A 15,507-nucleotide genomic window follows, 5' to 3' on the forward strand; every position below is an offset into this window, starting at 1 on the left:
AGCAGGCTTCATGTGCTTTGGTAAAAATCCCAGGCAGGCTACAAGCCCAGCACCTAACGCCAGCAGAGAACCACTCGCAGGATCACAGAACAGCAGCAGGCGAGGGAATTACTGTCTAGGTGACCCAGAAATCCAGGGGCAACTTTGTTTTAACAAGCCAGGGAACGTTCCACCACTTTAGCAACTATGCCTCAACCACAAAAAAGAGCCCTGTGCCACAGAAGAGTTAGCAAGGAGGAAATTAAATATACTGGGAGGGAATGGTTCAGCCCTAGTGGAGGGTTGTGGCTATGAGGTGAACAAGCACAGCTGATGCTGTTGCAACAAGGCATTTCAGGTGTGAAATGGTAGAAGTGGGAAGTGTGGAGTCAACAATTTTAGAGTTAATGACTACAGACAGAGAAGTATAATCATTATTGAGGTAATTTGATCAAGGTGCTTTTTTTAAATACACACTTGATTTAATTTAACACAAGAAAAAACGGAGGTGTTTGATTGAAAACAAGATCTAAATAATAATGGGTCATAATCACAGGTCTTGTGTTTGTATGGTCATCTGCCTGCAGCTCATTGTAAAAGAGTAGAATGAATTTTCCCTAAAAAGGCTTAAAGCAAAAATATATATATATTGTACAGCAGTAAAGCAGTCCCCAAATTTCAAGGGAAAAAGGAAAAGGCATTAATACCAATCCAACAATCAAGCATCGTCATCAAAACACAATCAGACCATGAAGACATTCAAGCTAAAATGCATTGACAATTCCTTTTACATTTTGTTGGATGCTAGTGGTCTGTTCAAGTGAGTGAGCGTTGTAATTTGATGAAGCTCTGCAGGGGAGTAACTGCTGTCTGTGTGTGTGTGTGTGTGTGTGTGTGTGTGTGTGTGTGTGTGTGTGTGTGCAATGATACTGCCCACTCACAGCCCCTCTGCAGGGGCCCATTACCTAACCTAAGGCTCGGATCCCTCACCCTGGCACAAACATGGGCATCTAGCGCATCAAAGGTTAAAAGAAAAAAAAAGATAAACACAACATCTGCTAAAAAAAGAAAATAAGAGAAAAATATAACACAACAACTCCTCCTGTCTGAACACAAAACGTAAATTTCCAACCCCCAACCCTTTTAACCTAAATGGCCCTTCCTCTTGCCTTTGCATGTTCGCTTGTCCACTGTACTGTAGTCATTAACATATTTGGAGTGCAGCGAGCAGAAAGCTTAATTGTCCCTAATTGCTCAGCTAAATATGTTCTCTAATGATTTGCTTCAGATCTGTGACTGCCTTTTGCGCAATTTCCCGGCCGCTGGCTTCATTATCCCTGCCTCCTTGGAACAAAGCGTCTTCACAGGCTGGCCTTTTTTTCCCCTGCATAACACAGACAGCGAGTATGTGTGCGAGGGAAGTAATGGTTCCCTCTTGGAGGGACACACAATAGAGCCCCTTTGTCAGAGCACCGGAGTTAAAGTGATTGGAAAACCAAATCTCTGCTAAGAAAGAGTGTTAATTGACCACAGCTCAGTCTTCCTAATCAGCCCATAATAAATGAGCAGTCAACGCACTTTGTTTCAGTCATGCTACTGTTGTTGTAGCTGTGTCTGTTTCTTGGTGTTCTTGTTGTTGTTGCAGCTGCTGCTGTTGTTCGGCTCCTCCTTCTCTGGCCCTAATGCTCTGTCTCAATATGTCTTTAATGGCTGAAAAGGACAGCTCCCATTAACAGGGACCTCTGCTTTTGTTAGTGAAGGCAGGCTTTGCAGGATTATTTTGTGTAAATGATATGGACCTAAAATCATATCAATATCAAAAATACAAAATTTGAAAAATAAAGTTACATTGTTCGAACCAAATTAAGAGACACTACTCCCAGCAATGTTGTTTTTAATTTTATCTCTGAATGGGAACCCCTCTCCTCAATTTCACTCAGCTCTGTCAATGTAAAAACCCTACTGTAATGTGCTGTTCTTACTATCAAAAAATACTTTAATACGTACGTATTTCAATTATGGCTGTATCACCTGAATCATCTTTTGTAGAATGAAACCAACAAGACCAAAGAAAAGTAGTCCATACTATTAGTCCTACTTCTATGGGGAGGTAAGTATAAAAGGAAGGAACTGAGAAATTGTGTGTTTATGTGTATAAGAGACATAGATAGTGGCATAGATAGAGAGCTTAAGACACACACATAAAGAGATACTGAAACAGGGCCACAGGGGCAGGTTCTGACCTGTATCTGAAGAAGGGCATTTGCGAATGGTGAAGATGGAGCTAAGGTCCTCGTCCTCCTCCGGCAGGCCCTTCTGCAAGCGCTGAAGCTTCCTGAGGCTCTCACTGCGCTGGTGCTTCATGGAGCGCACATGCTGGATCAGGTTGAGCTTGGCCTTGGTCGAGTAGTTACACAGCACACAATGGTAGTAGCAGGCATCACCCTCCACCGCGTTTTCGTGCTGCTGCAGGTGCTGTGGGAGGGGATGGAGAGAGAGAGAGAGAGAGAGAGAGAGAGAGAAAGAGAGAGAGAGAAGGGAACAGAGAAGAAGAGAAAGGGAAAGAGAGAGAAAGAGGTTATTGTAGATGGCAGATAGCTGGCTAGGCACCACCGACTCACTTTCACTCAAACAGTTGGCAAATGAACAAATCAATTCCCAATCACAGCCCTGTTGTTTAACATCCAGACCTCTTCCACTTCAGGACAACTGTTTGGACTGCGCACTTTGTCTGCGTGAGTGTCTGTATCAGTGGGCTAACAGGACAGGAGAGGCCTGGGAAGCACGCAAATCTCAGGGGCCCAAGAGTGGGCAGGAATCGCATCAGCCACCCTTCAGAAGCCGTGGGTCTGCAGCCTCACAGACGGAAGGGAGCATTGATCCCCTTCACTCAACAGAAGCCTCCCGTCTCTGAAAAGGAAACTCCAAACATCTGCTTGTTTCACGCATGGGATACTAAATATTGATCATGGTGAGTTAAATCCTCGCTCTCATAGAGAAAGAGAGGCAAAGTCAGCCGGTGGTGAGGCAGGAGGGGGATTTAGTACATTCTGAGAGGGACTGGAACATTCCACAACAGGAGGACAACCTTCAGAGGACAGAAAATCAACACTAGTATTGACCTGTCAACCCCAGAACTTCCTCCAAGACTCAACAGCAGGCCTAGTCCAGCCTTCAGCCCACCCTCCGTACTGTCACAACATGCCTAACACCCCGAAGTGACACCATACCACCACAACCTCTTGTCACACCGCAGAGCTCCAGTCTAATTACCTCCTGCATGGCTCAATCAATGATGCAAGGCCAACACAATATGGCTTGGCCTGGTGTGAGCAACAGGGTTATTGACCACCATCCTAAAGCATCACACAGATTGTTTCTGCATGTTTACAATAAAAGCCCCAGACTCGGTATGGCCACTTGTGTCATGCCTGTCATGTGCTGCTCCTAATATCAAACTCTGGAGTCTCGCTGTGGATTTCTGTGGCTGCAATCAATGTCAATCACCAAAAGTTTTCCTCTTTTTCCTCTAATCTCCTTGGCCTGCATGTCCCCCGTGAGGTATGCTGAGAGAGCAAAAAATGTATTGTATATTGTAATATGTCATACATGTAAATGGTGATGGCAGTTGTTAGACCAAAATGAGGATGAAACACTATTGAAAAAATCTAATAGTGAATGAATCCTCTAAGCAGGTTTCCTAACCAGGTCAAATGCACTGATGAATATTAACCTGCAGTAAGCCAATAACTCAAATAATTAACATTGCTGAAAGCTTGTGATTGTAATTAAAGTTGGGTCTACTCAGTACTTTCAACCAGGTTTTATTACCAATTCTGCATTTAAAGAGTATAAACCTCCCTGTGTATATTTATCTCATACATCCGGCTTACACTTTGATAAAGGTTCAGAAAACTGAACCATTGATCAAGAAGAAACTGAACTGTCCTCTCCTGCAATGGATGGTCTGTTTGGCTGGCTGGGAAACGTAAAAGCAATTGAAACATTAGACATTTAACCACATTACATCTAAATCAGGTGTTGACAGGCTGGTGAAAAAAAAGTCATAACAATATTATGCCTCCCTAAAATGCTCTTGTCCCTTTCTCCTAATGTTTAATTTTCTGGCAATATTGTAATATTGCTATGGGGTTTTCTGAGCTATTGTGTTTCATTCTCTTTGGTTTCATATTTCTCACTTCTACACCTAAAATGTGCATTAAGACACCGCTTCCAGGAAAAGGAATAGGAGTTTTTTTTCCCGCCCTGCTTTTTGTGAGCCCCACAGCTCGGTGTAATAGAGTTATTAGGTGATTGTAAAAGGCTCTGTGTCTCTGTGTGCTCTCCTTTCTCGCCTCATTTTAAGCCATCCATGATGTCATGAATAGGTGTTGCTGGATATTGTGAGAGCCCTCCTCCTTTCTCCTCCTTTTCCTCTGTGCACAAATATTGCATCAGAACTAAGGTAGAGAGAAACCTGAGAGACAAATTCAGTTATAGATAACACCAAATCCATCAGGCAAACTGCTTTTAGTCATAGCAGATGTCTTGAATTAAAAAAAAAGAAAGTTCTAGCCGCAAATGACTCAAGGCTCCAAAAATCTACAAGAAGACAAAAAAAAATGACAGCACCTGACCGAAACATCAAAGCTAGTCTCAGGAGGTAGAAAAAAAAATCCTGGGAGTTTTATAGTTTCCCATAAAAAGCACAGGGTTTATATAGCAGTGAACCTCAGACCGCCTGCCCCAGAATCGCCCATAATTCACTATAAACATGACTGGCCAGGAAGATGGCCTCAACAGGGCCAAAACTGGCCTGCCCCAGTGCTTGTAGCTCTGTCTACAATGTCAAATGGTTACACCTGTAAACCACCGCTTTCACCATCTCTGCACTGGCCATGACCCAGGGCAGTCTGGGGCATTTTAGAGTCACTGAACGAGGTAAGAGATCAAACCAATGAGTGATCAGCGAGGTGGCCCCTGCTCATTCAACATTCCAGGGAGGACTAAGGCAAAACTGATACCGCAGAGCCTCGGAAAATAGTATAGCTTGGCGCATGAGAACAAAAAACATCTGATCATCACACGCACCAACTTTTCTAACATGGATTCTCTCTGGATTCCGTAGCAATTATCCATGTGAGAGACTCCTCGGATCACATCTAAGAGCCCAAACGCAGTATGGACACAGTGCACTCGCAGTCCATCACCCTCTCTGGCTAACACACACACATGCATGCGTACACACACTCTAAATGTGAAACATAATAATGCATGAGACAGGGCCTATGTCTGTTTCCTATGAACCTGCAATGAAGCCCCTAGTTGATAAATCACCTCCAACTGGAGTGCAGGAATTTGGCGGCTTAATGAAAAAGTCATGTTGAGCAGGGAGGAGTTGGCCGGCCTGACTCTGGGGTTTCTAAGCGCCCTGTCGAGGCCCCAACAGGAGGGGAGCTATGGAGCATAATGGGGGGAAGCTGGCGGGGTCAGTGGCATGGATTCAATACCACTGAACTGTCTGGGAATTTACAGCACTCGTATAGGAGATTCAGCCGAGCAAGTACAAATGTGTGACCGCCTGGACTATAGTGGTGTACTCCGTTGGCCATGGGAGACATGCTGTGTGCATGTGAATGTACTGTATATGTAGTCTCTGATTTAACAGATAAGATCACAAAGACACATTCATTGTAGGTGCCTTAATGGTGTCTTAAAATACTTCATATTGTAGTAATATTGCAGTGTTTTAAAAGAAAGATGCAAGTTCTTTGCGGTCTGCTACTGTAAAAATTGAGGCTAGTTAGATGACCCTAAATGGCACTTTACTACCTTTGTTGTTTAATAGAATTAAAAGATGTTCTAAATTACATTAAACACGATCGATCACCTTCAAGTTGTTTTTTCCTCTGCAAGGTCCAAGTTCTAAGCTTTGTTTTATACTGTGGTGGTTTTCATAGTTTAAAAATGTAATCATGGTTTTTCAAGCCTCGCTCTTCCATGGAGCACCTTATCTCTTTCTGTGGAGGCTGAAGCAGTGCTCTGTGCTTTTTCAGGTAAAGAGGGACAGGGGCGGTGTGGGCACCACCCCATCCTCTCTCTCACAACTCTACAGTGCACCTTGCCCTCTGAGTGGGCAATACGTGCTTGTATCAGTTTCACCACCCACCCAGAGCACTGCATACATCTGCATTTCCATCCACTTAAATGCAAAGTAAAAGTGCACCTTTAACACAAAACAGTGTGGTTGCTGAGAGATTCCAACTAACACAAGATAGAGGTGGGTATTACTGGAAGGGTGGAAGGGAGACAGAGAGCCGGTAAATCCAAAGAATGGCTCCCAATGGAGCCGTATAATACAGCACGTACACGCAACAAACACATACAAAAGTATAGACAAGAAGGACATCAGAAATGTACACACACACACACACGCACACAAACACATACAGACTCTCTCTCACACACACACATACAGCCAAATACCATTATGATCATACCCTAATTTCCACCATTAAATTTGGCAGTGCTGTTAATACAAAATTAATGCATTAAAACAGATGACTATCTGTGAGCTAAATAGCTATCAATTCTAAGAGAGCTGCCAAATTCCCTCTGTGAGAGAGCCAGCGAGTGTCTGCCTGGATATTGCTTTGTAACTGTCTGCCTGATTCTCTGCACTAAAAGCTGGTGTCTTTGTATGTGTATGTGTGTGTGTGTGTGTTTGTGCATGTGCATACATGGATTTCATGGGAGACTTACACAGGTTTGAATTTACACCCAACACAATGCCATGCACTGCAATAAGGCAGACCTGTCTCCTTATCTAAAATCACAGAGGTTTTCTCTTTCACCTGAGAAACGTACAAACTAGTTCCTGGCTTAAGACGTGTTAAGTCAATCAGAGCCTTTGTTATTCAAACATGGTGATGTCATGGCAGACATTATAACCAATGAGGTAACTGTATTTCACTCTGAAGGGAGACAATGTAATGTGCCTGTTGGGCAGAAAAACACACCGTGGCCGAAGGGAGAAGAAAACACCTTTGGGTGGCTTAAGTCTCACTGTGTCACAACTGTGGCCATCGTAAGCATGTACTGTATATGTTACTATCCTGTTTTGCCCAAATTGCATCCAAAAGAAAACATCTGAAAAAGTAGTTACCTATTTGCTGCCTAATTCTGAGGGTTATAAATAAGAATTAAGTTACATTTAAAAACTGATTATTTTAATGATGAGGATTAACTTTGGGGTTAGTGTCTAGAGAATGAAAATATTTTCATGTAATGACCCCTTTCTTCCCAGCAGCAGTGTATTGCACATGTGCAGAGATTTGTTGGGGGCTTGATTCTCATAAATCTGCACTCTGGGATTCCCCTGGAACGTAAGCGGGTTATTTAGGAAAGCAAAGCAGAGAGACTGGAGTCACTGAGTGCTTGCAGTTTGGCCTGTGATTCCCTGTCTGCCAGCAGCACGAACAACAGCTCCAACCACAGAGGCCCCACTGGGTGCCAAGTGCGGTGGCTGCTTTGAATTAGCCACTGCAAGCTGCAACATGCCTAAAAGTTAGGTTGCGGCTTAAGGGGACTGTGTATCCCAGTCCCAAACTGCCTACCTACTGCTTCCTGAACCTCATCCCCACCCGTGTCCTTTCTTTTCCTTTACTCTTCCTAATCCCTGCCACCCCTCCACTGCATCCTGTCCCTCTGTCTCAAAGCCCATAATGTGCTAAGTTGCTTCCTCTACTACCTTGCAGTAGAAATGATCAATCACTACCGGCGAATAAAAACAGGCTGCATATTTGTCTCTGGGAGGGAAAAAAGAAACAAAATGGACCTCTGTGTCGTAAGGGAGGGCAGTGAGGTAAAGATGGATTGCTGTAGGTGTCCTTGGAGAGGATGACTTAACATAGGCCTATGAAACAAAGTAGCCTGGGAGGGGTCATAGAGACACTTAAAGACAATACTGCTACTGGTGCTCCACACCCACCACTCTTACTTACTTTAACATTAAATAAAGCAATAATTATTGAATTCCGTTTGAATGAGTAAGATGCTAGAAAGTAAACAATGTGAACATAATTGCAGAGGGAAAGCAATCAATGCAGGCAGTCATTTGGGCCATGTTGATTGTGTAAGCTGCTGTATGTGCACTGTGTGTGAGTGTGTGTAAGTGTGCACATTTGTGTAGCCGTTGCAAATCTAAGGTGAGCTAAGGGGAGTATGTGCTGTGACAAGGAGCTGAGTAATACACTCTCCCATACGCACGCACAAAACAAGAGTTGGGTAATCCCTCCTTCAATAATGACCTAGGGCTCTAAACAATAGCTCTCAATCAGCTGATCAATGTGTCCACATAATTCATGTGCGAGCCACTGTCTTTGAAAGAGGAAGAAGAGGAGGATAAGCAAGCGGGCGGTAGAGAGATCAATGCCCTGTGTGGTGATAACGAGCCTGGGCCTATGCCCACAGGAGCCCCACACTGGCGTCCAGGGTCTCTCTCATTAAGAACATTTGGATAAGCATGGCTATACATACATAATGTGCACTTCTAATCGTAGCCGGATAAACACATTTCCCCCCTTCTTAATGAGCTCGGTCCTGCTTTTGTGACACACAGCGATGACTCCAAAACAGGCAGGAAATGATGTCAGCCCCCAAATAAGAAAAAAAAAAAGTAAAGCAAATTAACAGCAAGCTGTTGGCCTCCTCTTTCAGTAGCTAATTAACAGCTTAACCTCCTGGTGCTTTTATGAAAGCCATGCTGGGAGGAGCTTGCCAAAATTGTAGTACAATAAGTCTGCCTGCAGGAGGCGAGAGCAGGGTGGAGCCATGGGGGTACCCAAACAACTGTTACAGCCACTTGATGACGTGTACTGGCAAGGTACCATCTGGAAGCTGAATGGGGCAAATCAGGACTTGCCCTGGCCCTTCTCTCCATTACCCACAGTACCGTGTCGACATCCCAATGCTCGATTCTGGACAGCGGTGACCATAATTACTTGTACAGGGCTGGGGAAGAACATTTTTTGAGTTTCCTTTTAGCAAAGCAAACACACACACACAGCAGGATGAGATGTTCAGATTATGAATTTGAATAATAGCGCATTGAATCAGTGTTTTACTGATACTCATATTACAATAATAACTCCTGACATTAGGGAAAAGAACAGGTTTTGTGTCGCAACAAATCTTTTGGCTGGCATACTGCTGGTAAGAATACAGATAACACAAAACAGGAATATCTCTGTCTGTGGGAAAAAACACACCTGCCTTCAGCACCAACCTAACTTCTCAATATTCTGCCCCTGTGAGTATTCTTCACAAGAGGACTGACAAATGACTGCATCCAGAGGCCACTAATATTACCTTAAAAACCACTCCCTCACTTCTGGCTAAGGAATTGGGCCGACATCACATGTAGCGTGACAAGTCATGTACTCCTGTGCTTTGCCCTATGGAATGCGTGTTGAAGTATACAGCTTTTTAAAATGCTTCCTGTGAGGGGTTAGTGTTTGCACTGCAAACCACAGCAATAGCTGACGATGTTCGGCTACGGACACCTAAGGCTATCAGTCAAACTGAATCCTCTTGTGCATCTATGACTTCCGTGTGATTAAGAGGAAAAATCTCAGGAAAGTATGAAAGGCCCCGCACTGTTTTTATGCACAGAGCTATATAGGGCTGTTAATGGAAGTGTGTGCATACCAGACAAGAACAAGATGACTGACTACCTAGATCTGGACTCGGCTGTACTGTAGGTCACTGATGTGTTAGTAGGGTAAAGGCAGAGGCAGCCCCGCACCCACACATCTGACAAGAGTGTCCAACACCTCACTGCCTCTCATTTGTCACTTGCCAGCCAGACAATGGCAGCATGGCCTTGTGGAGATCCTGCGAATGTGGGCAGCAAAAAGCTTGTTAGGTGGAGACGAAGGATGGAAAAAAAAAGTTTGGAGAGGGCGGAGGTGATCGAGCCCAAGAAGTGTGAGGGAGACGGTGAGTCGGGGGATAGCGGGGTGTTGGATTAAGATACAGGCAAACACCACTTGTAATGATTAATGCAGTCAGTGAGAATTAAATTCAGAGCAGGAACATTACCCAAACACAATTAGTCCTCGAGAACAAACATCACACTATGCCGTGAATGCAGATTCATTGCCATATCACTGTGAGGGAGTAGCCATCAGAAGTCGAAAGGACTCCGGAGCTAAAACTTAACATGTCTGACGCAGCCTTGTAGAGAGTCAATGTTACGATTATGTATCCCCTTCCCACCTTCTCACCTACTGTGACCCAGAAAAAGCCCTTAAAATGTGCCCACAGCAGTAGGAGTGACCAAAAGCCATGATTACTAAACTGCAGGTCTGTCCACGCTCTTACTTCTAAGCCTATTGTCATTAGCTGATCTCCTGTTCCACCTTTTGCTGACGTAACGGCAGAGAGGAGACACAGAATACAGTCTCCTCAGGCTTGTATTATCTAGCTTTCACCTCTGGCGTTCTCAGTTTGGTAGTGTAAATATTTCATTACCAGATAATTGGTTGCTGCTTCAGGCTACGCAATAAGGCTGTGATAGCTGTAACACTGTATGTTTTCTGACTATCCTGTATCCTTTTTTATGTAAAATTCATAGAAATGTGTTTTGGGGAGAGGGTGTTTGAGATCTCGTAAGGGGAAATGTTTAGTTGTTCATGCACTGCCCTCGCACAAGCTCGCTAGAGACACCAGCTAATTAAGAACAGTGATGATGTGCTCAGCCAGTGTCAATATTTAACCCAGTCTTACGCAGCTATCTTTATTAGCAGCATTGCGCTGACAAAAGGAGCAACATGGCCTTTGAGAGGTCCTCTTCTTAAAATGAAAATTAATGGGGTGGAGTGGGGTTGAGTGGAGGTGAATATACAGAGTGGGTCTATATGTGGGCTTATTTGCATGGAACATGAAGTACCTTGTTGGAGTGAAACTGCTGTTGAGGGTTCTTCAAGCAATTCATACACCAAACACCCACCAGTTTCACCTGTCAACGCTTCCATACCGGGCAACTAAAAAGCTACAACTTTAATGAGTGAAACCCAGACATTGCACTTTTGGTGTAGACTAAAGCTAAAGCTAAACATTTAAGTGGTTTGAAAAATAAAACTACATCTTTAATTTGGATTATTTAGAGTGCCAGTGTCTTTGTTAAAGAAAATAACACTACACATCCTGTGAACCTTCCTGTTCATTATTCAGTCTTTGAGCTATTATCTTTTTGAATCAGACCCCGATAATTAAAATGTAGAAAAGACACAGCTGTTGTCCCCCCTCATAGGGGCCAAATTTTGATTTTTTTCTTTGTAAGACCCATCGTAGCCTTTGACCTGTGCCCACAGAGAGGTGGTGCACTTGTGTTGAAAAATGGTGCTCTGTACAGTGCCCCCCTCCTTCCCATGAGCATAGCCACTAATACATATGGGCCTTGCTAACAGGGTCATTCTGTTGGGCCTGCTCATTAGCCAAAGAAAAAAACATAACTCCACTTCCATAAAAAAGAAACAAAAGTGCTCATTGATCAGGGTGATCAATTGAGGATCAATAACCTAAACCCTCATCATTCCCAGTGCAGCATAATTGCAGCTGAGATATAGTTGTCATCACTAAAAATCAAACACAGACCAGACTAATTGGAAGAGGCCTATTGCTTTGGTCATGCTGGCAAAAAGCTTTACAAAGCCCCAGAAAGAGTTGTGATGGCCAGTCACTGGAGCTTCCCAAAATAACCGCTCATGCCATTAGCAAGTGTCATCATGGAGGTCATTGTGCTGGCTGCCCATTTGGGGACATTTAATACAGGGCATAGCAAGCTACCACACAAGAGTGCTTTGTATCCCTTCTCATGTAACTTGTGCACGTAAGTTATAAGATCACATTAAGCCCCAATTTTATAGGACAACTTGTGATTTTAATCTAATGTTTTGGAGGAATGTCCTTATTAGACAATTTGCTGCTGACCTCTGTGTTAAGCAGTGGTCAGAAAAAAAAGATGTCATTTTCCACTCCAGTAGTTGAGCACTGTAAAGAGGCTTAGAGAGCTGGTAAAGCAAAGAGGCGTGCCTGATATAATAGATATTTCACAGGCTGGCATCGCAGCCAAGCTGCCCTTCCTGGCTACACCATATACACTGCTCAATCGTGCAAAAAATCTCAAACTATACTTCAAAGCATACCACTTTTCCCCTTCCTGTTTATTGATTACATTGAGCTCTTGTTCAGTAATTGTGCAGTAAATCAAGCATGGAAAGCACTAATCTCAACCCTGGGAGGAAAGTGTTAAAGGTAAAACCTGCTGAAAAGTGCATAATTACGGTGCTGTGTTCAGCCAGGAGAGAGGATATACTCCTCCCTCTCACATTTCTCACTCACTGCCTGCATGCGCAACCAGAGGCAGCAGGGAGAGGGGTTGGCAGAAGAGCAACGGGAAGTGTATACAGTTTCTAACCACCTCTCACTCCCTCCTTTACTCTTTCAATCCTTCTCCCTCTCAATGCATTCCCAACCAAAGCGCCGGGGGCGCCATGCTTGTAAAGAAACCACAGCCTTTTGAGTGCCTCTTGTATTTACAAACGGAGGCATGTTGGAATCAAAGGCATTACCACATGACATAACACATTAAACAGTTGGCAGATTGAGAATTTATTGACTGAATAGGTAGTGAATGGGGTAACCAGGAATAGTTTCATTGTTGGATCAGTTTAGCTAGCTATACTTGGTATGAGAGCCAAACTTACCTAAACCAGAGTACAGGATAGGAGTCAACTGCAGCAGCTCCCTCCTTTCCCTTGCTTTGCCTTCCCTCTTAACACACAGCTCAGGCTATACTCCAGGTGGAGACAGCTATCACTTTCCCATCAACTTCCTGTTCCTCTCGTCTCTCCGCCCCCCTTTTCTCTCCGCTCTCTCACTCCCAGCTGCACAACTTGGGTTTTCTGTGCCATGTTTGAAGAAATACAAAGCTATATCTTTTCCCCAATCTTCTGAAGCACTAAAATCTGCAGTTAAGAGATTTTTTTCCTCCTTCTGTTATCCTCCTCCCTCAACACTTTCCCCATGTTGCTGTTCTGCCTAATCTCACCTCAGTTTTTATTTCACCCTCATCAGCAGGGACCTAAAAATAAATGATAAATGGAATATGATATTTTAAAGTCTTATCTCTTATCTGTTCTTACAGGGGAATAATAGGGTAGTTAATCCTGCAGATCCTACTCAAATTGATTAATCAGCACATGCGGACAATCAAATAAATGATTAATATTCCCCAGTCCTGTGGTCGGACAGTTACCCCTGAAACCATCAGTAATAATTCAGTAACCCTTCCCAGACCACAGGCTGCAGCTAGTCAGCCTCACTCAGCATCAGCCCTCTGATGTTCAGCAGGACTTTGAACTCCCCGCACAGAAACTCAGACACACCAGAGGTAAGACAATCTGCAGTCTACTCTCTCTCAAACCCTCCTACAATGCTTTCCTACCTGATCAAACTCACACGCAATATATACAGCAGAATTCAGGGAGGACAGCAACATATAGGACAAGGGGTGCTTCATCTAACTGCTGTTCAACATAGCAGCATACCCTCAAACTACAGGGGGAGGCTATAGAAACAGATCTGGATTCTCTTTCCCATTGACTGTACAGATATTCTGTACATGCAGTAAAAAAAAAAAAAAAACGCATTCTCAAATCATTGCTATTTAATACAGAGGCCAATTATAATAATTTACTATGCAGTCGTACAACACAACCTAAACTGGTGTGTTATGTAAGCTCTAGGTGAAGTGCCTAAAAAAATAATGCCACCGTATTCCCACAGCTAGAGAACCAGATGTCTCCAGGCACTCACACACAGACAGACTGACAGAGAGACAGGCTGTTTAGCAGCAACTCTCCCAGGCCTCAGCACACTGAGCACACCCTGTCCTGCTGGTGGACAAAAGGGGGGGGGGTGTCTCCATTGAAAAAGGTCTTCTTTTCTCTCCCATTACCCGTGCTATTCTCCCTCCCACAGAGGTCAGCGAATCGCCATCTTCATGGAGCTCCTCTGCATCTGCCAGCTATAACTGCTCAGGGCCAGAGGCAGAGGAGAGCACCTCTCGCTCCCCCACATTTGCACCCAGGCCAAGAACAAATGGTGAGGGTGGGGGTGGGGGCTGGTGTAGGACGGGAGATAAATGTGTGTATGTGCGTGCGTATGGTTGGTGGGGCGGGCACGAGGTAAACACTGCTTGTAGGTGTGGAATGTCTGCTCTGTTCCTAGTAGGCCTAGAGCGCTATAGCTGTGGATGTGGGTGTCTGTCTCTGCCAGTGCTTGAACACATTAAGTTATGCAAAACCAGTACTCAACTCCAACAAACACACACATATATACAGTGTACACACACACACTGTCTCACCCCACCCTAATCCCTCCTCGCTGCTGTACAGGAGGCTTGGCCTTTGTGTTGCGTCTGGCCAGCTGGTTGCCTGAATCAGCATGTGCAGCTGTCTACTGTGACGAACACTACTCTACCACTACCAGGACACAGTGACTCTTCACTGCACTGCTATGTTTTAATATGGCTGCCTGGCATTACTACAGCCATTTAAGCAGCCACTGACCTCAGGGGAGTTTACACAGGCTGAGAGCAGGTTGAGTTTTAGCTATAACACATATTGATGGCCTTTAACTAGTGTTTGAGAACCTTGGAGGGTAGCACTATAAGAACTAGACTCACAACTGGGGGAAGACCGAGCTCTTAAGTGTGAGTGGCCATTCAGTACTCTTGCCAATATGCCTCGTGATATATCGCTTTGTCTTTAATAGGTACGAGCATGGTGTGTAGGGCAGTGTCGTGAAAAAGCCCCAGTTTTATATAAGCGTTACAGTTCACTTTGATCTCTTCTCTTGCTCCACTGTTTATAAATCAGCCACACAAATATTTATGAGCGGAACGAGGAAAATGACTGGTCTGGTTTGTATCTCTGCCCTCCTTCCCTCCCTCCATACTGCGTTCCCTCCCTCTCCCTGTGGCTGATGCGTGGATGAGGCCACTGCAGACGCAGAGCGAGTGCATAGGCCCCAGGCCACATCCATCATATCTGTTCTGTCTCTGGCTATTGTGTGGCCCCAGAGAAGGCTGACCTAACCAAACCAAGTACGAGAAAAGACAGCACATTTAGTATGATACCATAAAGAAAAACAAACATCAACGGCACAGGCAGACATGTATTACTGGTCACTGGTTTAACTTATATAAAATTATATGTAATAGGTGAACTAGTACACAATAAAGAACACACCCATGCATGTCAATGCATACACGTACACACATGTGCATTCGTGCCCCTGACTAATGCATCACTAGTTCATCAGTAACAAAGATCAATTAATTAATACAGCCATGTTCAATACATATTGCCTCTGCCTCCCTTTTAGCTCACCTATCTGTTTTTCTGCCTACAACACACACAATGGGACAGGCCCAGAGCTTCTGGATCCATATGCTTTAAT

At 44.2% G+C, this 15,507-nt stretch overlaps 1 protein-coding gene across 1 annotated transcript in view; it reads right to left on the reverse strand.

Annotated features, from left to right (window-relative positions):
- The window catches only part of zfhx3b (zinc finger homeobox 3b), an 87,667-nt gene that overhangs the window by 53,401 nt on the left and 18,759 nt on the right, over nucleotides 1-15,507 (reverse strand). The window contains exon 4 of the mRNA XM_070901956.1: nucleotides 2,223-2,454. Coding sequence (XP_070758057.1) covers nucleotides 2,223-2,454 — 232 coding nt within the window. The remainder of the gene's footprint in view (nucleotides 1-2,222; nucleotides 2,455-15,507) is intronic.

This window comes from Enoplosus armatus, chromosome 1, assembly GCF_043641665.1.
Source record: "Enoplosus armatus isolate fEnoArm2 chromosome 1, fEnoArm2.hap1, whole genome shotgun sequence".
Taxonomy (NCBI): Eukaryota; Metazoa; Chordata; class Actinopteri; order Centrarchiformes; family Enoplosidae; genus Enoplosus; species Enoplosus armatus.